A 23,787-nucleotide genomic window follows, 5' to 3' on the forward strand; every position below is an offset into this window, starting at 1 on the left:
CAGGAGGGAGGGCCTCTACCTTCATCTGCACGGCCGCAGAGCCAATGAGGAGCAAGGAGTCTCCGTCCCACACGTCGATCTGCAGGGTCTGCACGGCGAGGTAGCGGATGAACCAGCGCTGCTCGCCCGGCTTCAGGAACCCGGGGCCCACGGTGTACCTCAGCTGGAAGCCAGGAGACCCTGCACAGAGGCCCCACACGGCCAGAGGTGACTGGAGTGATCTGTCATCTTTTTTTCTTTTTTTTTTTTTTCTCTTTTTTACTAAAGTATAAAAGAGTATTTATCTTGCATAGAAAATATAAACTTACAGGTCTTCAACTATATATGTATTTTACTTTAAGACAAGCAGCATCATGTACTTCTTTCAGGCATTAGGCAAGTGGGAAAACACAGTTTTGACTTTTTTTTTTTTTTGCATTTTTGTTAACTTTATTTTTTTTTAATATAACAATTTTTTTATTGAACATAAATAGTATACATTTACACTATATTTGGTGCCCTCCCCCCCCGCCCACATTTCCCCCCACACACACACCAATGGTTGTCCAGGTTAACCATGTCTTATTCATAATTTTACTCATGTTCAAGTGTAGACCCTTATTAATCGAGACCGGCCTTCCTCCTCTCCTATCTTACCATCCAAACTTAGCTAGTATTTCCCCTTCAATATCTGGAGTCTCTCTGGTATTCTTTGTGTTTCCTAGTTTGGGCATATTAGAGGAAACATATGTATCTTCTTCTTCTGTGCTTGGCTGATCTCACTTAACATAATGTTCTCCAGGGCTTTCCATCTTCTTTCAAATGATATAATTTTGTTCTTCTTTATGGCTGAATAGAATTCCATTGTGTGTATTTCCCATAGTTTTGCTATCCATTCATCTGTTGATGGTGATCTGGGTTGGTTCCATATTTTGGCTATTACAAATTGTGCTGCTATGAACATAGGTATGCATATGTTGCTGTAGTTCTCTGAATTCAACTCCTTTGGAAAGATACCCAGGAGTGGTATAGCTGGATCATATGGTGGATCTATTCCCACCTTTCTTAGGAATCTCCACACAGATCTCCATAGTGGTTGAACTAGTTTGCATTCCCACCAACAGTGTAAAAGAGTTCCTCTTTCCCCACATCCTCGCCAGCATTTGTTGTTATTTGATTTCTTTATGCTTGCTACTCTGACTGGGGTTAGATGGAATCTCAGTGTAGTTTTGATCACATCCTGGGACACAAAGAAAATACCAGCAAATTCAAAAAATGTAATATAATTCCTTGCATCTTTTCAGACCACAACGGAATAAAAGTAGAAATCAACAACAGGAAACTCGAAAGAAAGTATTCAAATTCATGGAGAATGAATGATACACTATTGAATGACGAATGGGTAAGAGCAGAAATTAGGGAAGAAATAAAGAAATTTATGGAAACAAACGAAAACAGAGACACAACCTACCAAAACCTATGGGACACCATGAAGGCAGTACTAAGAGGAAAGTTTATTGCATTGAGTGCCCACATAAAAAGGACGGAGAACCACCAAGTAAAGAACCTAATGACACAGCTCAAGGATCTAGAAATTCTGCAACAGTCTATTCCCAAAACTTTTTTTCTTTTTTTGGTGGTCCTGGGGGTAGAACCCAGGGGCTTTCTACCTCCAGGCTATACTCCCAGACCTACTTTATACTTTATTTGGAAACAGGGTCTCACTGAGTTGCTGAGAGCCTCACTAAGTAGCCGAGGCTGGCTTTGAACCTGCGCGATCCTCCTGTCTCAGCCTCCCAAGCGCGGGGATTACAAGCGTGCGCCACCATGTCGTCTGTCATCTTTGCATCTTGAAGAGATTTCTGCTCTAGTCATGATTACTAATTTCTGTTTCGTGATAGCGATAATAAACACATTAATCAAAAACACTGTAAAGTACCCAAATTAACAAAACCAAGAGTCACGTTCAGAAGACTCTGCTTCTCTCCGGTACATACGGAAAGCTCCCAGAAGACCGATGGCCTTCACCGCGACCATGGAAACCGGCACTGCGGGATGGGAGCAAACCCCGGTGAGGCTCACAGGGGGCTCGTTATTCTGAGCAAGCCAAATCCTAGGCAAGACGCAGCTACATCCACTGTCAAACAGGATATTCACACACACACACACACACACACACACACGCACGCACGCACACACTCACGCACACTCGCACACACCCACGCACACTTGCACACCCTCACAACACTTACACACTCACTCACACACACCCTCACACACTCATTCACACACTCATACACACTCTCTCACACACACACACACACACACACACAGCACGTGTGCATACACAGGGCTCAACCAGAGGTGGCCCTGCAAATCTGCCATGTGGGAACTTGGAGCCAGAATCAGGGGGGTCGCAGGCTCCTCTGAGAGGTAGGAGCCAGTGTGCAGCCTCTGCCTTCACCCTCAAGTGGCACTATCATTAACTCTAAATCGAAAGCCGGGCGTGGGGGCGCACGCTTGTCATCCCAGCATCCGGGAGGCTGAGCCAGGAGGAGTGCGGTTTGCAGACGGCCCCAGCTACTTAGTGAGACCCTCTGCAACTCAGTGAGACCCTGTTTCCAAAGGAAGAATAAAAAATAGAGCTGGGGTGTGGCTCAGAGGTAGAATGCCCCTGGGTTCCATCCCCAGTACTGCAAAAACAAACAAACAAACAAACAAACAAACAAACTAACTAAATTGACAAAAACGCCACTGACTCTCCATGAGGTGGAGTTGACGGAACCCATTCAAATCAGCATTTCCCGCTCTGTGAGCAGCAGCAGCGGGCCAGACAGCCCCGGGCGCAGCCTCGCTGGGGCGGGCGGGCGGGCGAGGGGGCTCCGCCCCGCACTGGCTGAGGTGAACCCACCGTCTGACCATAGTCCTCTCTGTGACGCCGTCTCTGGTCCGCTCTACCCACAGGGTGACCACAGGCCAGTGTCCCATCTGCTTCCCCCAGAATGGGCGACGGTGCGTACATAAGTGACAGCAGGTAAGGATCCAGAAGGCCCGAGAAGTGATCCATAGAGGAGAATGTCCACAGATATACAGACGTAAAGAGAGACTGACACCTGCAACCATCCCCCAAGAGCAAAGAACACATCCCTTCAGATACCTTTGGAGGTTACTAAAGACTGACAGTGTATTAGACCACAACGCGAACCCAACTGTACTCTACGAAGTAGAAACAACACACGTAATATTCTTTAATCACAATGCAAGAGACTAGAATTAGTAGCAAAGTTTTTTAAAAAACAAATTCATACCAGGCGTGGTGGGCCGCACCTGTAATCCTAGTACTTGGGAGGCTGAAATAAGAGGGTCACAGGTTTGAGGCTAGTCTCAGCAAGTTAGCAATTCCCTTAGCAACTTAGTGAGACCCTGTTTACAAAAGAAAATTTTTTAAAAATAGATTGGGGTATAGCTCAGAGGTAGAACACTCCTAGGTTGAATCAACAGTACTGGGGTGGAAAAAAATTAACTCTGTGCCAAAGGGCAAACAGAATCATAAAAGACTTTCTAGAAAATAATAATGAACATACCATTTATTAAATTCTCAAAACATAGAACCATCATTATAGGAAAATTCATGCCCTGAATGCTGTATGTTCATAAAAACAAAAGAATTGGGGTAAATGAGCTACTCAACTGAAAAACTGGGGCAAATAACAACAAAGGATACCAAAGAGAGGAAAAGGAAGGAAACGCTAGAGATCATGCAAAATGTAATTAATCAGAAAACAAAAAACTAGCAAACCCCATAGGAGGTAGCCTTGAAACTCTTCAGGAAGGTACAAAAGAGCAAAAATGTCCCAGTGGAAAGCTCCCTTGTTCTTGGACAGGGCATCTCCGACCAGTGCGCCGTGCCGTCTCCCCTCATGAGCCCTCACACTGAGCAGAATCGTCCTCGAGCTGCTGATACGTTCCCATGGAAACCTAAACAAACGAGGATGCCCAGGAAAGTGTGCAGGGCAGAGAGGCGGGGCCGGGCGCGCCAGGAATTGGAACAGCGCGCTGGGCAGCGGGGTCCGAGGGATGCAGAGGCACAGGCTGAGCTGAGCTCAGCACACCGCCCCGCAGGCTGAGAATGCTTTGCACAGTTTCAAAGTGTTGTTAAGAAAAAAAGAAGAAAATGCGACAGAAACCATATGTGGACCAGAAGGCCTGAAATGTTTACTATCCAGCTAGAATAGAAATAATTTGGCAATCTCTGGCCTAATGGAACAGGAGAGCCAGCAGTAAACCCAAGCGCTTAGGGAGGCTGGGCTGCGATGACAGGCGACCTCTCAAGTCACTGGGGGAAAAGGCCGACTTCTGGGTCCACCTAGACAGGCATCCACAAAAGAGAAAGCCGAGCCTGTGTCTACCATCGTACAGCAGGATAAACTGAAACAGGATCAGGAATCTAATGAGAAAAAAAAAAAAAAAGAGTCCTACAAGTCCTGGAAGAAGACGTGCCTGAACCTCTCTTCCCACCAAGACTCCTGACTCGCTGGGCATGGTGGTGCACGCTGGTCATCCCCGCGCTTGGGAGATGGAGACAGGAGGATCGCACAGGTTCGAAGCCAGCCGCGCTGGCTTAAGAGACCCTGTTTCCAAATAAAAAAATAAAATAGGTCTGGGAGTGTAGCCTGGAGGTAGAAGGGTTTCCAGGAACCCCAGTACCACCAAAAAAAAAAAAAAAAAAGACTCCAGACTTCAGGGGAATAAGAAAGGACTGACACCTGAGACTCCCTCCGTGACAGCAGCAGCGTCATACAGCAAACCCACCACAAGCCAAGGAGAAGACGAAGGACACGGTAAGGAACCTATCTGCAATTGGTATCAAAGGCAGTGGTCAATCTTTAGAGTTGCTAAAGCAGAGAAAGTAGGGAATAGAAGCTTGCAGATGAAATATAAAAGACACCCAATGTTACTGAGATGGATCTCACACCTCTCTGAAGACACAGTCCCACAGTTGACACTCCGTGTTGAGGGCAAGGTCATGGGGAAACGGGTCACCTCACCAGCGCGGGCAGGGCTGTGCAGTGATGTCCCTCGACACCCCGCCATGGTCTGCATGTGGTTGACTGTGTCTTCCAGAGGCTCCTGTGCTGGGCGCTGTGAGGTGTGGGGTGTGTGGTGGTGGGACCTTTAAGAGGCGGGGCCTAGTGCAAGGCAGTCAGGTCATGGGGCTTCACCCTGGGGATGGACTGAGTGAATTCTCCCAAGAGTGAGCTGTCATAAAGAGCAGAGCTGGCCCTGAATTCCTCTGTTCCCGTCTTTCCATGAGATTGCCCCTGCTCTGTCCTACACAGTGACCATGATGTGACGTAACCAAGCCCTGACCATAGCTGAACCAGTGGGGCCACTCAGCCTTCAAAACTGGAGCAAAAGAAACCTCTCTTGTTTATACATTACTCGGTCTCAGGCATTTTGTCATAGCAACAGAAAACAGCAAGGCCATCTTTGAAGTGTTTGATCCTGCAGTCCCTCTTCTAGAGCCAGATGCACAGCATCACTTGAAACAGCAAAGTACCAGAAATGACCCAAATGTCCATCAGTAGGAGACTGGCTGAATAAACGACAGATCGTCCACTCACTGGAGTTTTACAGCTATGGAGTAAGAATTCAGATAATCCCTATCTGCGGCAAAACCCTGGGTACAATGTTAACTGCAGCCTCCGAGGAGCAGCGTGTGCCTGGTGCGCTCCCAGCCGGAGAAGACAGACAGCAGCCAACACTTACAGATACGTCATTTTTTAAATAACAAAATGAAACACCTTTAGAAGGATAGACAAGAAACTCAAACCTGCAGGGGAAGAGAGACGGGCAGTTGAAGCCAGTGTCACAGGTGCCAGCCGGGCACCTGGTGGCAGGGACCCGGGCGGAGAAGAGCAAGAGGGGACAGGATGGCCGAGAGCCTCGAGAGCACCCCTGGTTACAGTTTTATGTTTTGAGCAATGGAAAGGTTCCAAAAATACTGAATAAAAAGGGAAGAAAAGCACACATAATATTGAAATCAACTAGAAACAAATGAACCCTACTGACTATCAAGTTGGTAACATAACTACACAAAGAAAAGAATTGTTTCAGCCAGGTGTGGTGGTGCATGCTTGTAATCCCAGCATTTGGGAGGCTGAGACAGGAGGATCGCAGGCTCGAGGCCAGCCTCAGCTACTTAGTGAGGCCCTCTGCAGCTTAGTGAGACCCTGTTTCAAAATAAAGAATAAAGTGCCGGGCATGGTGGCGCACACTTGTAATCCCCGCGCCTGGGAGGCGGAGACAGGAGGATCGCGCAGGTTCGAAGCCAGCCTTGCTGGCTTAAGAGACCCTGTTTCCAAATAAAAATATATAAAATAGGTCTGGGAGTGTAGCCCGGAGGTAGAAGGGCTTCCAGGAACCCCAGTACCACCAAAAAAAAAAAGAAAGAAAAGAAAAAGAAAGAAAGGCAGGAAGGAGGGAGGGAGGGAGATAGGGAGGAAAGAAAGAAGGAAAGAAAGAAGGAAAGAAAGAAGGAAAGAAAGAAAGAAAGAAAGAAAGAAAGAAAGAAAGAAAGAAAGAAAATAAAGAATAAAGCTAGGTGTGGTGGCACACGCTTGTAATCCCAGCACTTGGGAGGCTGAGACAGGAGGATCGCACAGGTTCGAAGCCAGCCTCAGCTACTGAGTGAAGCTCTCAACAACTTAGTGAGACCCTGTTTCCAAATAAAGTATGAAATAGGTCTGGGAGTATAGCCTAGAGGTAGAATAGCCCCTGGGTTCCAACCCCAGTACCACTAACAACAACAACAAAAAAAAAAAAAAAAGGAGAAGAAGTAAAATAAAGAATAAAAAATAGGGCTGGAGGTGTAGCTCGGAGGTAGAATGCCACTGGGTTCTATCCCCAGTACCACAAAAAAAAAAAAAAGAATTGTTCCCAGGGCTCTGGTCACCCACACGGAGCCCAGACCTCCGTGGGATAGAGCTGAGGACGGACGGCTGCAGAGACCCTCGGCTCCATCGACGTGCTCCTGATACTCACGTGAGCAATGTGGTTCTGAGGCACACGATGCACACCGTAAGGCAGAGTGAGTGAGCATGTGCTACCAGGAGGCACCGGGGACGGGTTGGCGGCTCAGCCACAGGTGACAGCGAGTCGCGTGTGTGTCTCCTGGCGATGCGCCACGAAGCACACGGCGCGGACAGTGACGCGTCTGCACTGAAGCCAGAACCAAGCTGAGCCCTGCCCTAGTGCCCAGGGCGCGAGAACCGCTGGGCACAAGGCGCAGACTCGGCAACTCGAGCAAACCATGGTGCGGACGCACGACGCGGGAGGTTGAGCAAGGTGATTACAGAACGATGCTGACCCTGGTTCGAGTCCCTGATCAACCCCCACACGCGGGGCTTGCTGGGAGACTCCCTACGAGACGCCTATGGCTCCGACGTGGCGACGGAGCTGCACGTGTCTAAAAGGCACCCCATGAGCCAGACGTGGTGGCGCACGCTTGAAATCCCAGTACTTGGGAGGCCGAGACAGGAGGACTGGGCAGGTCGAAGCCAGGCTCAGCTACTTAGCGAGGCTCTCAGCAGCTTAGTGAGAGGTAGAAGGCCCTGGGTCCCATCCCCAATACCACATAAACGGCACCCCGTTATGAATACGTGTGCACAGCAGACTTAGAGGTAAAGCCTCACCACATCTGCAAACTGCCTTCAAACGGTCCAGGGGGAGATAGACAGGCGGCTGAGGACAATTCACGGGAGCCGGCAGCTCCTGCTGGCAGGGGCCTGGGGGGCGGGGACGCGACTCTTGCAGCAGGACAGGAAGGGTGAGGCCCACTAGGGGGACGGCGCAAGGCAGAGCCGGGCACTGGTGTGCCGGGCCGCCACTCGGCTGGAGAGCTGGGCACAGGGAGACGAGGCCCTGGGCTGATCAGGGCTCAGTGGCTTCAGCACTCACCCCAGAACCAGCCCGCAAAAACACCCAAGGAAGCATGTTAGGAAAACAGACGTCCAGGCCAGAGCAAAGGAAAAAGAAGGGAGGGAGGCCGGGAGGGAGGAGGAAGGCAGGCCCGCACCACGTACATGGCGGGAAACGCAGACCAAGCGAGGAGAGCAGAGCATCACAGATTTAGCAGAAGCTTCCAGAAGGGCGCAGGGATGCTGAGCGAGGCAAACACTCAAAAATCAGCCCACTTCTGAAGACAAAAGGGTGACAGAAGGATGCTGCCGGCAACTTAGAACGCTGAACTCTGAGAAAACGCCGTCTACCTGGGCGTGGTGCGCGCGCTCACGATCCTCATACCTGGGCGGCTGAGACAGGAGGGTCACGGGTTCACAGCCAGCCTCATCGACTTAGTGAGACCCTGCTTAAAATAAACACGAGGGCTGGGGTTGTAGCAAATTATAAAGTTAACATTCATCCATGATTACAAAATATTCTGAGCTGGGCTGGGTGCGGTGGGACACACCTGGGAGACTGAGAGAGGAAGGTTAAGCCTCAGCAACTTAGTGAGGCCCTGTTATTTCAAAATAAAAAGTAAAATAGGGCTGGGAATATAGCTCAGTGGTAAATATCCTGGGTCCAGTTCCCAGCATCACACACACATGCGCATGCACAAACAACACACACACACACACACAAATTAAACTTATGCTCTACAAATCATGCTGGTGAGAAAATGAAAAGGACAAGCCACAGATTAGGGGAAATATTTGCAGGACATGTACCTGACTAAAACGGAAACTTGTAAGCTGTGCTCTGCAAGCTGGGCTGAGCGCGGTGGTGAGCACTTGTAATCTCAGTACTTGGGAGGCTGAGACAGGAGGATCAAAAGCTCAACGACAGCCTCAGCTACTTAACGAGGCCCTCAGCAACTCACCGAGACCCTGTTTCAAAGTACAGAATAAAGAAATGGGTTGGGGTGCAGCTCAGAGGTAGAATGCCCCTGGGTTCAATCCTCAGTACCACAAAAACGTACACACACACACACACACATACATACATACACACATACACATACATACACACACACACACATACACACACACACACACATACATACCTTGCAACTATTGTTCCAGTGTGTGCAAGCAGATACCTCACAGAAGATATCAAGATGGCAAATAAGCACGTGCAAAAGTGTTCAACATCATGTGTCATGAGAGGAAAACAAATCGAAAACAGCACGAAGGAGCCGGGCGTGGTGGCGCACGCTTGTCATCCCGGCACTCGGGAGGCTGAGACCTGAGGATCGCGGTTCACGGCCAGCCTCAGCTACTTAGTGAGGCCCTCTGCAACTCAGTGAGACCCAGTTTCAAAATAAAAAATAAAGAATAAAAAATAGGGCAGGGGCTGTAGCTCGGAGGTCGAATGCCCCTGGGTTCCAGCCCCAGACCTGCAAAAAAAAAAAAAAAAAAAACCAGCACGAAGATCCTACTACACACCTATCAGGACGGCTAAACTCCAAAACGCTGACAACGCCAAGCGTGACGCGGACGTGGAGCGGCAGGAATTACTCACCGCTGGTGGGAATGCGAAATGGCAGAGCCACTATGAGAGACAAGTTGGCAGCGCATTTCAGAACCAAACCTACTCGTAATATAAACAACCCACCAATCACACTCCCTGGTATTTACCCACATACGTTAAAGATTTACATACACTCAAAACCCTGCACAAATGTTTATGACAGCTTTATTCATAATTGCCAACACCTGGAAGCAACCAAGATGTCCTTCAGTTGGCAAATGGATAACCAAACTGATACAGACAATGGGATATTTTCAGCAATAAAAAGAAAAAAAAAAACCTATCAAGACATAAAGAAGCCAGGCGTGGTGGCGCACGCTTGTAATCCCGGCATTCGGGAGGCTGAGACCTGAGGATCGCGGTTCGCGGACAGCCTCAGCTACTTAGTGAGGCCCTGTGCAACCCAGTGAGACCCTGTTTCAAAATAAAGAATAAAAAATAGAGCTTGGGGTATAGCTCGGAGGTAGAATGCCCTTGGCTTCCATTCACAATACCGAAGAGAGAGAGAGAGAGAGAGAGAAGAAAATTTAAATGCACACTGTTAATAAAAGAGGCCAGACTGCAAAGGCAAAACTTTAGAGACAGTAAAAAGATGAGCGGCTGCCAGAGTGGAGTGGGAGGACCACAGGGCCAACACGGGGACACGGGGCGTGCGATGGTTCTGATGATACTTCAAGGGCAGGTGCACGGTGTCGTGCATTCGGTAGAACTGGGCTACGTAATGTGAGCCTTAGTGAGAGCCGAACTTCTGCAATCACGATCCATCAATACTGGCTCATACGTCGTAACAAAAGTGACAGGCCAGAGCGGGATGTCAAGAATAGGGAAAAAATGACTGCTGTGTGCATGTGTGCCTCTAAGATGTATGATTACAATGCACCAATAAAAGATCATATAAAATAAAAAAGAACCAGGGAAGCTCTGGACTATCTACTCAGTTTTTATGTAGGCCTAAGATGGCTCTGAGAAATAAAATCCATTTTTTTTTAAATCATGGACCTGTACGTTTGAGAACCGTGCGCTTTAAAATTCACATTACAGGCCGGGCGTGGTGGCGCACGCTTGTAATCCCCGCACTTGGGAGGCGGAGACAGGAGGATCACACTGGTTCGAAGGCAGCCGCGCTGGTTTAAGAGACCCTGTTTCCAAATAAAAATAAAAAATAGGTCTGGGAGTGTAGCCCGGAGGTAAAAGGGCTTCCCGTACCATGAATAAGTAAATAAATAAATTAATTAATTAATTAAAAATACACATTACATTTCAAAAACAGAAAGATAATGGATTTTATTTCTCAGCCCCAGATGACAGCCCTCCAGAGCCTCTGATCCGACCCAGTGTGACTTCGGAGCCCCCAGCCGTGCCTATCCAGGGACCCCATGCTGCAGCTGCCCAAGGGAGCCCGGGTCGTGCTGGGAGGGAGCGCCCGCGGCTGAGACTTGGCTATGTAGACGTGGGAAGAACGTTTCTTTTGGGGGTTGCTTTTTGGACTCTAACTTAGAATTCTGGACTTTGACTTTTAATTCACAATGCTAAGAAAATATGACTTGGGAGTTTCATTTCTTTGGACATCAACGGGCAAGGAAATTTAATTTGGGGGCTTTCACTTCTAGCTGGGAAATTCACCATGGAATTCCATTCTAAGCAGAAGCATCTCCACACGGCTGGCCTTTCCCACGGATGTTTTCCCAGGGCGCCCTGAGGGGCTACGCAGAGGCATCCTGTCCGTGAATAATCCACTGATGGGCTCGTAACGGAATCAATTCTCAAGCGGTGGGTCACTGGGGGAGGGCTCTTGAGGGGTGTGCTTGCCTCCCAGCCCCGGCCCTTCTCTCTCTCTCTCTCCCTCCCCCTTTCCCTCTCCCTCTCCCTTTCTCTCCCCTGCCCTCCTTCCCGGCAGCCAGGAGCTGAGCAGCTCTCCCTCACCACGCCCTTCACCACCATGCTCTGTCTCACCTCAGGCCCAGAGCAAGGGACCTGGCCAGCCATGGGCTGGAACTTCTGAGGCCAGGAGCCAAAATAAGTCTTTCCTCCTCTAAGCTGCTTTTCTCAGGTATTTTTGTCACAGCAACAGAAAGCTGACTACCACAGAAAGCATCTGGCTGGCACGGGAGGCGTTCCAAAGCAGGATGTGACCTCATGCATCCTTAGATCAATAAGCAATCGTGCGCCACAGTCCCGGTGGCCATTGCTGTACCACAGAAAGGAGCAGCAGAGACAGAGTCCAGTCACCAGCTACGAAGAATCCTTGCCAAGAACAAAGCATGTGCACCTGAGCACACGTCCAGCTCTAACTCGGGAAAGTGGGGTCGGAGGAACACCTTGACTTCAGGGCCGGGAAACAAGCCACACTCCAGGCCACGAGACGACAGATGCTCCGGGCAAGTCTGTGGCTTCTTCCACAAAGAGATGACAAAGAGAAAACGGGCTGGGCAGAATGGCGCCGCTGCAGACACAACAGCGCCTGGCGCAGGGCAAGGGGAACCCACTTTGGACAAAATATTTTAGAGGTTACAAAGTTACTGGGGAACTTTAGCATATTTGATGACATTAAGGAATTACTCTAGAGTAGGATAGAATAATATTATTGAGTTTGTGTTTTTCAAAAGAAGACTCCTAGCCGGGCGTGGTGGCCACACTTGTAATCCCCGCGCTTGGGAGACAGCGACAGGAGGATCGCACAGGTTCGAAGCCAGCCTCGCTGGCTTAAGAGGCCCTGTTTCCAAATAAAATATAAAATAGGTCTGGGAGTGTAGCCTGGAGGTAGAAGGGTTCCATCCCCAGTACCACCAAAAAAAAAAAAAAAAAGACTCCTTAGTTTTTTAGAGATACGTAAGGAAATATTTATAAATAAAGTTATGATATCTGAGATATTTTGTGTGTATGGTACTCTATTGCTAAGCTATATCCCCTGGCCTATCTTATTTTTTACTTTGAAACAAGGTCTGGCTAAGTTACCATGCCGAGGCTTGCTTTAACAGAAGCCTGGCCAGGCAGGCCGAGAGGGTACACGTGACCAGTGCGGATCTGAGCACTGGTGCGCTGGCTGGTCACACCATTCTTTCAAATTTTACAGGTATAGCAAATTTTTCACAGTATTTTTTTTTCCTTTGTTACTGGGAATTGAACCCAGAAGCATTCTACCTCTGAGCTACACTCATAGCACTTTTTTACTTTTGTTTTGAAATAGTGTCTCACTAATTTGCTGAGGCTGGCCTCAAACCTGTGACCCTCCTGGCTCAGCCTCCACCACGCCCCGCTCATGAGCTTTTTTTTTTTTTTTTTTTTTTTTTTTAATGCTAACCGTCAGCTAAACCTGAGTGCAGGCTTTCTTGTGCTCACCACTACACAAGCACTTACCAGCGTCAAAGGAGCCGTCTTTATCGATAGGAACGAGGATGTGGGACAGGGGGCCAGAGCTGGTCCTTCCAGCCTTCTCCAGCTTGACCAGCTGCAGTCGGGGCGTCGTGGCGGGTGGGAAGCGGTAGAATTGGAAGGTGAAATACACGGTCTTCGGCCACGGCGAGCCTCGGTAGTCCTCGGCCACTCTGAATCCAACAACAGCTCTGATTAGTCAGCATCCACAGCAGAGAACCTGGCTGTGCTGCGCACTGGCACGGGGAGCCAGCCTGGCGCTGGCTGCGTGGGAATGGGCCGCCTCAGTCACCAGCGAGGACAGCTTGGCTGTGATCAGGGCCCGGTCGCAGCAGCCACAGCAGGCGCCGTGGCCCTCCATGCTACTCTGGCATCTAGAAGCAGGCAAAAACCGCGCACACGTGAGTTCAGGACGGAAGCCTGGGTGAGGCAGGCTTCCTGGCACTTACACAGCTCTGGGTGGGTCCTTGCCAGAATAAAGTAAAAACAGATGGCAGTTCAAGGGTTCCCAACACAAAAAAATGATAAATGTTTCAAAAGATGGAAACGCTGGTCTCTGATTTGATCGTTACACATGTACTTGCATCAAATTATCACACTGTAGCCCATAAATACCAACAATTTTGTGTCAATTAAAATTTTTTTAAAAGAACAAATTAATTAATCAATTTGAAAAACAGACGGCGCTGTTCAAACCAGCACGAGATGAACCCAGAGTGGGTGCCAGGTCAGACCCACGTCCAAGCTGCTCCTGCTTAAGAAAGCCAGGGCAGGCGACGGACAGCAAACCCGCAATCTACCTGCTAAAGGCCTGGAAGTGCAGCACTATCTCATTGCTCTGCAGACGATCTGATTCTTCCTTCTGAGGGTTAAAGCGCACGGGGTCTGCAGGGCTGACGGCTTCCGCTGGCTGCCTGCTGGCGTCCAAGATCTCAGGAAAGCCGGAGGACTGCAGGAGGACCATGGTGGCCCTGGAGAGCTGGCTCCTGGAACTGGAACACAGAGACTCCTCAGGCAGCCTCCCGGCATGGGCTGCAGACACCCACGGCCCCTCTCTGCCAAGGGCCGGCCACTCCGAGTCAGCTGCGACGGCCAGCACTTGCCGCCCCAGGCCTCCCCGCGCCACACCTCACCTTCTGGTTTGTGCTCCCACAACAATGGGGGCGTGCAGAGGGGTGAAGGGCAGCTCCTGTAAGTGTTCAGCAGTCGGCGCTTCCAGGACCGAGCTGGTCTGGCTCAGGTCGGCTTCCAGGTGAGAGATCCTGCCCTCCAGCGGGAACTCCTGCTGAAGGAAACTCTCCAGGTGAGGCCAGGAGGATCCCAACCTGTAACCCAGGGGATGCTCGGATCTAAGGGGGTACGTCAGCCTTCCCCACTAGGAATACAGGAGGCTCCATTACACCGTAATTTTAATGAAGAATAAATTTTAGTTTAAGTATGGCCCATAGTATATTTGGGCCATACTTATACAAAAACTATTTGTTTTTTTTTTTTTTTCCTGAATTCAAAGTTAACTATTTTGAGCTGGGCGTGGTGGTGCACACTTGTAATCCCAGCATTCAGGAGGCTGAGACCGGAGGATCTCGGTTCACGGACGGCCTCAGCTACTTAGTGAGGCCCTCTGCAACTCAGTGAGACCCAGTTTCAAAATAAAGAATAAAAAAAAAAATAGGGTAGGGGGTGTAGTTCGGAGGTTGAATGCCCCTGGGTTCCATCCCCAGACCCGCAAAAAAAAAAAAAAAAGTTAACTATTTTGAATTCTTCCCTGTCATGGGGCAACCCGATCTGTGGGTCAAAAAAGCAATGAGACAGGAACCATGGAGCGTAGAGACAAGCAGTGCCAGGAGGCTCTGACGCCTGAGATGGTGAAGTGACAGCTAAAGATGCTTACGCAGCAGAAAGAGGAAGCTGCCCAGAACCTGGGGTGAAGCTGGTTCCCGGCCCTGGGCAGTGTGCCCCATTGCAGGCTGGTCCTTCATGTCCTGCGCTGCCAGTTATTCCTTAAAAGCACCTGACTCCCCTCCCAGGCAGAAGAGGAGGGTCTGAGGACCCGAAGCATCCCCTCCGCTGGATCCCCACACTCGCAGCACCCGTTCACAGGGACACCATGGAATCGGAGAAAACCCTCACATCACGTGACAAAACCTAGTGATCACTTCACACATACGTGAGCCCCAGGCACGCTTCAGAACAGGGCGGCAGGCTCCGCGCCATGCGTGTTTCCAAGTGAGTAACTAAAAGGGATGGTTTCCCTCGACACACTTGCAGTGTGAGAGCCAGTGCGGCCGCCGGGGGCAGGCAGGCTAGCCTCTGAGACCACGCTCTACAGGACCCCATGGCAGTGATGACACAGGCCTGTTGTAACAACCTGAGCCAGGGTGGGGCTGCGCCACTGCTCCACAGACAGCGAGGGCCCGGCGACCGCTCCAGCAGCGCCTTCCTTTCCTTCAGGTACAGGATTCTCAGGGCAGCTGCACCTTGAGACCTCTAGTGGAATACCTACGCAGCGGGGACTCAAAGGCCGCATCCTACCTCAGTCTCAGAGACATAGGGTGGCCACACAGAGTGCAGAGGTGCACCATGCCCCACCCGCTGTCCCAGCCACCTAACGGGGACTAGCACAGCTCACAGGTCCGAGGCTGTCCAGCGCTCAGGGACGTGGAGCCACGCAGCACACTTACTGCCTGGGGCCGGGGGCCGTCGGCTGGCCCTGGACTGGGCTCAGCTGTGCGAGGCCGGGTCGGGGACCGTGGGGAAACCACCAGCTGGGAAAGAGACAACTGCAAAGCAAGAGAGCTGGGGTGAGATACTCCCGCGCATTCCACCGAATCCACAAGGCCCGGACCCACGCACACATGCGTGCACGCGCGCCGGCTCAAACCCGGGAACAGGGCACAGCTCGGGGTCAGCCAGAGCAGCAAGGCCTGCACTCCCCTGCTCCGCAGCGGCCCAGATCCCAGAACCACCTCTCACTTCCCTTTGCTCTGATTCCAGGTAGATGCAACCCCATCTCCTCCTCATCCCAGCTTGAGTGGAAACGTTATTAACAGGGAAAAGTAAGTAGAGCGGGGAAGAAGGAGGACTGGTCTGAAAGGCTTGGGCCCACTTCCGGCCTGCCTCCAATCAGCCGCCGTGTCCCTGCAGGGCGCCTCGCTGCCAAGGCAATGGCCACACAGGCCGACCCAGGTCTGGACCAGGCAGCTGGAGGGCAACCACCCTTGGATCTGTGTCCTGACCTGTCAAGGGGGCAACAGCTGTCCCGAACCGTGTGAGAACTTAGCGAGGATTCATGGGAAGGGCTTGGCACAGCCCCAGCATGCGGCAAGCTTCCATAAAGATCTCTATTTATATTTGGAAAACGAATGCCTCTACAAGGACGCTGGCGTGGAGGGCGGCCGCCATCCTGGGCACTCACATCCTGGGCACTATTTCTGGTGCCCACTGCCGTGGGCACTCACCTTCAGCAAGGACGGCTGGCACCGAGGAGGGCTGGGCAGATGAGGGGGAGGCCACATGGGGACAGGAACAGTGGGGTCTGCATGGCACCTCCCAGGAGCAGGGCCGTCCCCTGGGTCTGTTCAGATCCCCAGGCTCCCCGGGGTGTTGTCAGCGTCTCCTACTCGGGGCCCCGGGCCACGCCGGGCAGCCGTGGGAACTGCTGTGGAGATCTCTCTAGGTGAGGACAGCCGAGTGGCTCATGTGATGTCCACCCGAGGTCCAGCTCCCAAGCAGCGTGCACCACACCAGAGCTGCCTCCCAGAGGCAACTTCTCTAGAAAGCCACCTTCCAGGGTGACACTGACAGTCACCACGAAGAACAAGCCAACTCTGACGTCACTCAAAGTCACACGGCCCGAGTCGCCCGGCACATAGGGGAGTGCCTCGGCCCGCTCAGGATCCCAGTGGAACCGGGGACACCCCGGCCCACAGGGCGGCCACTGGCCAGGCCAGGAGGAGCCCTCCCCGCCACACAGGGGCATCCAGAGCCGCACAGGGGTGTGTCCCCTGCAGCTGTGGCCACGGCCACCCGCCACCGCTACACAGCCCCCAGGGCCAGCCACTGCCTGGCTCCTCAGGTCCTCTGGGCGCTGGTGGCAAAGTGTGTCTGGGAGCGGGAAGGCGTAAAGATCACGCCTGCCTCTGTGTCTCAGGAGAGATGCAGAGGCTGTCAGTCCTAAGTGATGCGCAACCATTAGACGTAATTGCCAGGGAGAACAGAATTTTCTAAGTGTTGAGACACGCTTCAGACAGCCAAGTGGAGACGCGTTCTCATCAGCAGGAAGCTGCCACCATGACGCCCGGGCTGCAAGTCCAGCTCAGTCTGTGCACAGGCCAGGAGGAGCCAAAGGCCAGCCCCGGCCAGCTGTCCACAGCCACGGGGATACAGGGGGTGCAGCTGGTTGTAAAGAGTACTCAGGTAGCCTTGCTGGGCCTAGACTTACCCTGGGTCCCACAGGTGAGTCCTGGGGCGCTGGCACTGGCGGACCTGGGGAGAAGACAAGGGGCCATCAGGATCTGTGGGTCCCAGGGGCCCCGCTGCCCAGTCCTGGTCCACATCCGCCATGAGACACCTTCAAGTGGATGCCTGACCCTCCCTCTGCCACCCTCCCGTGGCCCCGCTGCCCAGTCCCAGTCTACATCTGCCATGAGACATCTGCAAGTGGTTACCTGATCCTCCCTCTGCCACCCTCCCGTGGCACAGACCATGCCTACAACTTCCTGCTCCCCTCTGGATTCCAGCAGAACAAAAATAACAAGAAAAGACCATCTACCCAGGAGGATCAAACCCATGAAGCCCCACCACACGCACTGCCAAGGCCCTCGGGCCCACTCCACCGGTTGGTGGGGATGGATGGGAGGGGTCCCGGAAGGCAGCAGAGGCCGGGCCAGGGGGAGCCCTGGGGCCTTGGGGAGCCGACTGCCCAGCCCAGCAGGCAGAGCCCACGGTCCCCGCCTCCTAGCAGTGCCCTCACCCCGCCCTGCTCCCTTCTGACAAGTCAGTGTGGTTCCGGGAACCCTGAAACACCCTTGTCAGAAAGGCCTGCCATTCCAGAAGCTCGCGCCCCTCTTGGAGAGAGCCAGCAGACACCCAGGGAGGCTCCTTTGTGGCCTGGCGCAAGTCAGAGGAGGGTGCTGCCGCCCTGCCCCCCAGTGCCCTACCCGGGCCCCCTGAGCATCCCTGGCAGACAGCGCAGGGCTCTATGTGGCCCCCGCCGCCTGCCCGCCCGGCTGTGGCAGCCTAGATGTGCAGTGGGAGCTCCACCAGTGCACCTTGACTTCATGTCACCCTAAATGGGAACTCAGAAGGCTCTGCAGGCTGATTTTGGTAACAAGGAAAAATTGCAGGAGATGGGTCCATTATCTTCGACTAAGAAAGCCTGCACTTAGGAGGGGGTGTCTGCGTGCTCCAGGCGAGGAACCCCTGAGCGCCAGGGAGCCGCTCCGCCAGGCACACCAACTCCTCCCGCACCCCGTCTCCAACTTGGGAGTCGCGAGGTACATGTTTTTTCAGGTGACTCTTTATATCGTGACTTATTATGCGAGTTTACCTTCCAAAAGAGGAAAACAGCCTAAAAAAGGTTTTGGCAGCAGTGTTTAAAGACACCTGCTATAAGCCCAGGGCGAGAGCGTCCAAGTCCACATCCCCCGGAGAAAGCGGGCTGAGAAGAAATATACATCAGGTCCACAGAGGAACTCAGCTTCCCCTGAACGATGACTGGTGGGCTTTGGAGACGGTCTTGCTCATCACACAGAGAACACCAAGTACTCCTGCTCGGTGGCACCCACTGTGCCTCCAGCTCCACAGGGTGTCTGGCGGGGGGCCCTACTTCCGCCACAGCACCCCTGGGACAGCAAACAACCACAGAGCAACACACATGTGTGCAAGGACCCCTGCCAAAAACGTCCACGGCAGAACCACTGAAAAGGCCTCAAAGTGCACCCAGGCCCCCAGAGACGGAGGTGCCTACGGGGGTACCACACCCATGTGCAGCAGAAGGGACCGGAAGGGGGCAGCCAGCGCGGACACGGGAGGCAGCTAAGACAAGATTCAAGTGAAGGGACATGCTGCCAGACACGGGGCCAGCCACCTATACTAGGGAGGGAGGAAGCCACGCGGAGCTGAGCTCTGCAAACTCACAGCTGCCACGGGACAGCGTGGCACACAGGGAAGACGCCTGCGCCTTTGCGCCGGTCAGTCAGCTCGTGTCTACACAGCCAGCACTGTCAACTGCAGCTGTCCTCCCCAGAGAGTGGCCAGGCTAGGCTCCTTTCCTGGCCGAGCTCAGGACTCTGGGTTTGGTGAGCCATCTGCACAGAGAGAAGAGGGTGGAGACTCAGAGACGGGCTTGTCACGGCCACACTGGGCAGTGGGGGCCGCCGGGGCCGGGCAGCCCTGTCACCAGCCTGCCCTCAACTGCACAGGCCTCCGAGAAGGGCAGACAGGGTGCAGATCTGCGGTTCCGTGACACCAGAGTGGCCGCCATCGTGGTGCCCGCTGACGGCTGGAGACGAGGAAGCACTCTGGCCCCGGCTGCAGCAGGTCCTGCCTCCTGGCTGGACACTGGCTCTCCCTGGCACTTCATTACTCCACAATCTGCAGGCTGCAAAGCACTGTCAACAAATGTCAACTGTCCACTCCAGTGCTCTGTCCGTTTGGAGAAGCCATGCACCCCACACGTGGCCAATCCCAGGCCTCGGGAGGCAAGGCAGGTGTGCCAGCCCAGCCTGGTGCAGCCTCTGAGAACAGAGCGGCTCAGACCGCACTCCGCGTGAGCAGAACAGCAAAAGCTACACTGTGAGGAAGCCACACGCAAACTGGTCCCAGGCCCAGACTCCCAGGATGCACGTGAGCCCCCCTCCCACAGGCCCCAGCAGAGGTGGTCCCTACTCATGCACACTGGACAGCGAACTGCTCAGATTAGCACCACCAGAGCCGGGCGTGGTGGCGGGCGCTTGTAATCCCCGCGCTTGGGAGGCTGAGACAGGAGAATCGCACAGGTATGAAGCCAGCCTCAGCTACTTAGTGAGGCTTTCAGCAACTTAGTGAGACCCTGTTTCCAAACAGAAAATATAAATATCTGGGAGTATAACCTGGAGGTAGAAAGCCTCTGGGTTCCACCACCAGTACCACCAAAAAAAAAAAAAAAAGATTAGCACCACCAGGAGCAGGACCAGAAGCAGAAGAAGCTCTCTGGCCACGCCATGGCTGCCCCATCACCACCACCCCACCAGGCTGCAGACAGGGCTGGGGCCTGGGGCAGGAGGGAGGTCACCTCCCTGCAAGGCTGGCACCTAGAGGGCGGGGCTGGGTGTCTGTCACATGCCCAGTGGCACCGAGAGCCCTCTGTCCTCCGAGGTCCTGTACATCACAGGGCCACACAACAGTAAAAACAGGGACCCGGAGGAAGGAGGGGAGGAAAGCGTTTGGAGCAGCTCTTCCCGGGTCCTCTGGCTCATTGGCCCCACGCACTGGATGGCGTGGAAGAGGAGAGGCAAGCAGCACTGGGGCAGGAGGGGCAGGCTGGAGTGCAGAGGTCCTCCCAGTACAGGAGGCAGAGCAAGCTCCCTGGAGCCTGGGCGGGGTCCCCAGGCAGGAGAGCCCGGCGCAGGGCTGGCGTCGGGACCCTTTGCCTTCCTGAGAAGCCTGCGACTGTGGCAAGGAGACTCCACGAGCAGACAGGACGAGAGGCTTCAAGGAGGAAAGTCTCAGCTTGCTGAACAACTGCCCAGTGGTGCAAACCTGCCAGAGTCTAACTAAAGGGCCGGCTGCGGATGGGCGAGCAAAGCCAGAGGAGGAGCCAGAAGGGGCGGCAGCAGGAGGCTGTTGCCTAGCAACCGCATCGGTGTAGGCGAAGGCAGGGAGAGTGGGCCTGGGCTGGGCAGAGGGGCAGCATGGCCACCCTGGCCACACCATGGAGAAGCAGGGCAGAAGCAATCGGCAGTGTCAGAAGATGTCGCTGGGATTACAGGAAGATGCCCACAAGTAGTGTCCTACCATCAGCCTGAAAATAAAGGATGAATCAGTACTTAACAGTCCTCTAGACACCAAGGGTTTACAAGGCAGGCCCGTGGGAAAAGCTTTTCCTCCTATTCGTGGGTGAGAGTCATCCTTCTCAGGCTTTCATCACAGCAGCGGGAAGCAGGGCAGATCTGGGAAGAGGTTTGATGATGGCGTGGGTGTGGGTCTGGGTGCGGGCCGCAGGCAGGCAGGAGGTCACGGTGCCCGGCGTGGCTCATCAGGCCCAAGTGGAGAAGGCAGGCGCCACCTCATGGCCGTCTCAGAAGCACCGTCTCCCACGTGAAGGCCACACTCTGACCCACCCTCTGCTGTCCTTCTCCAGCAAAACGCACTGTGTGATGGGCACAGCGGCTTCCAATCCTTTGCTAATGGGCGTCCAAAGGCTTTGTGGCGGCCCTACACTCTTCCTCGATGCTGCGTAACTGGCTGAATAGCCCTGATCTGCGGCCAGGGTGCTGCCAGTCTGAGGACATTCCCCCGCAGCAGAGCAGGCAGGATGGGGCACCAGCACACCTCCACGTATCCTAGGAATCGCCCCAGCTGCACGTTTCCAAGAGCCCCTGTACAGGGCTGTTTTCAAATCTATTAAGCAAACAATCCAAAATTCTGGCACCACTGGAACATTCAAAAGCAAAATATGGGTCAAGGAAATTGCAAAGCTGCGAAATATAAAGATTGAGTGCCCCCTAGTGGCTCCGGGCACACTCTTTTGCCGTAGATGATGAATAGACTGCTCTGCTCGCTGGCAACTTTATAGGAAAAATAAAAAGGATTATTCATAACAGAAAACCAAAGTACCTCACTTAAAGTGACAGCCACATGTCATTAAGATTTCCAGAGGAGCCGTATAAGTTGGTAAAATATTGAAGTAGGAAAAGTTTCCATCATAAGTTAAACACTGGTGGATATTTGAGTCTCTTATAGCGGGTCTTGAGAGGCAATGTCATCAAATGTCTGGAACCTGAGCTGGAGGCAATCATATTAACAGGGCTGAATGCAGCCATAAATCCAAATTAAATAAACCAAATGAAATCAGCTTCCCTTGGTGTAGCTCGGCGGGTCCCACAGGTAACAGACGCACATCACGCCGCCACGGTACATTTGCACAATGGCTCAATTGTTGATCCTCCCAGGAACCAAAGCAGACTCCTCTCTGCCAAGGACGTGAGGAGAAATCTTGTAAAGACCTAAAGTGTGCGTACCCAACAGCTCTGCATCTTAAGAAGCCAAACTGCCACTCGCTGCACCCAGCGGAAAGCAACACCCTGGGCTGCCCGGGCCAGGGGAGACGCAGAGCCGCCTCTGGGAGCCTTGGCTCGGGTGCTCTCCCTGGCTTACCGCACCACTCCAGCTCTGGACGACCACTGGGGACAGGCCGCTGCTCACCAGTCTTAGTCCTTCTGAGATAGCAGGAAGAGGGGCAGGACCACAAGAAACTATCATCTGATACTGGTGAGGTGCTTTCAGGAAAGCTGGCAGGGCTAGAAGGCCACCATTCAGTGGGGGGGGCAGTGCCAGGAAGAGCCGGGACCAGGAGTCCAGACCTCGGCCCTCCATCCGTGGGGCCGCCACCCCTGCCCGTTTCAACCATTCCAAATACATCCTCTTCCTGGCTTTGCTTTGGGGAACCACCCTCAAGGCTTCGGCCATGCCCCTCACCGAGAGGCATGCGACCCAGGACCCAGTGTCCACAGCCCGTCCCCCTCAGCCATGACGGGCACAGGCAGGTGATAGAGTGAGCAGCTCTGCTCAGGCCCCTACCGGAACAAGAGTTCAAGGAGCTGCGGGCTGGGACTGTTCAGCCCAGGGCGACCTTACAGCCCCTGGGGTCACGCCGCAGAGACGCTATGGAGGAAGGAGAACTGAGAGGGCAGAGGTGGGCCTGGGCAGACGAAAGGACAGAGGGGCCTCAGACCCAGCCATGCCTGGCGCCAGCTCTGCCGCTGAGCCGTGTCAGGGCCCAAGAGACGCCTTGGCCTGTTTCCGCTCTTCCAACCCTTGCACACAAGAGCTCTGATGGATCCCGTCCCCCACAGTGCGTTGCTGTGGCCCAGGCCCGCTGCACAGTGAGGAGGAGGGCGAGTCCCGGCCCCACTGCTAAGACGCCCTGGTGACAGTCCTGGGGTTGAAAAAGCCGGCCTCTCCCCACCGTCGGCACAAGCGAGGACATCGGGTCCTATGTCTGGCTGAGCACATGGCCAGTGAGCCAGCGAGTGGGAGGAGCAGGGTGTGTGGCTTCTGGGCAGAGCCTCCTAGAGGTCCCCTTCCTTCCCAGCCACTAACCGACAGGTCAGGACTGCGTCGGCCATGTGTGCCCTGCAGAGCAGAGCCGCCCCCAACAGCAAGCCCACAGAGCAGAGACAAGCGGCAGGCCCTGTGTGAGCCGCTGAGATGGAGGCACGCCTGCTCCCGAAGCGGACCCGAGCCGCACACCCCACGAACAGTGACTAAGGAGGGAACAGAGACAGGACGCTGGCATACAAACTGCACACAGCATCTGCAAAGTGCTGCGCACGCTGGGGAGAGGGCTCCGCCCTGGAGGCCCCGGCTGGGCTGCAAAGACCAGAGAAGTTTCCCTAAGAAAAGGTGAGACGTGGACTTCCGGGAAGATGGCGACCGAGAAAAGCGGGGCTTAAGAGCCCCGCTAACAACCAATCTCCATTACCACAAAATCAGCGCCTTTCATAGCCAGAAAACACCATCAGCAGAGAAACAAAAAAATCACCAGGCTCCAGAGAGAAAGCGGACTGAGAACAGAGCTCAGAGCCACAGAGGAGATACACCGGCCTCATGCCCGAGGACGCGGCAGCAGCGCCATACTGCCGGCGGCAGCGGCGAATTCACCGGACGGCTACAGCAAGCCGAGGTGAGCCGCTGCGGAACAGC

General features: G+C 53.4%; 1 protein-coding gene across 1 annotated transcript in view; it reads right to left on the minus strand.

The window, feature by feature from the left end:
* The window catches only part of NPHP4 (nephrocystin 4), a gene marked incomplete at both ends in the record, with an annotated part of 92,262 nt that overhangs the window by 22,097 nt on the left and 46,378 nt on the right, over window positions 1-23,787 (minus strand). Inside the window, 17 exon segments of the mRNA XM_080691259.1 lie at window positions 20-180; window positions 12,868-13,055; window positions 13,683-13,874; window positions 14,016-14,207; window positions 15,512-15,566; window positions 15,989-16,118; window positions 16,341-16,371; window positions 16,503-16,554; window positions 16,666-16,986; window positions 17,324-17,367; window positions 18,669-18,725; window positions 18,851-18,918; window positions 19,244-19,384; window positions 22,104-22,171; window positions 22,240-22,298; window positions 22,561-22,658; window positions 22,720-22,746. Coding sequence (XP_080547385.1) covers window positions 20-180; window positions 12,868-13,055; window positions 13,683-13,874; window positions 14,016-14,207; window positions 15,512-15,566; window positions 15,989-16,118; window positions 16,341-16,371; window positions 16,503-16,554; window positions 16,666-16,986; window positions 17,324-17,367; window positions 18,669-18,725; window positions 18,851-18,918; window positions 19,244-19,384; window positions 22,104-22,171; window positions 22,240-22,298; window positions 22,561-22,658; window positions 22,720-22,746 — 1,884 coding nt within the window.

This window comes from Muscardinus avellanarius (genome assembly GCF_963383645.1).
Source record: "Muscardinus avellanarius genome assembly, chromosome: 3".
NCBI classification, from domain to species: Eukaryota; Metazoa; Chordata; class Mammalia; order Rodentia; family Gliridae; genus Muscardinus; species Muscardinus avellanarius.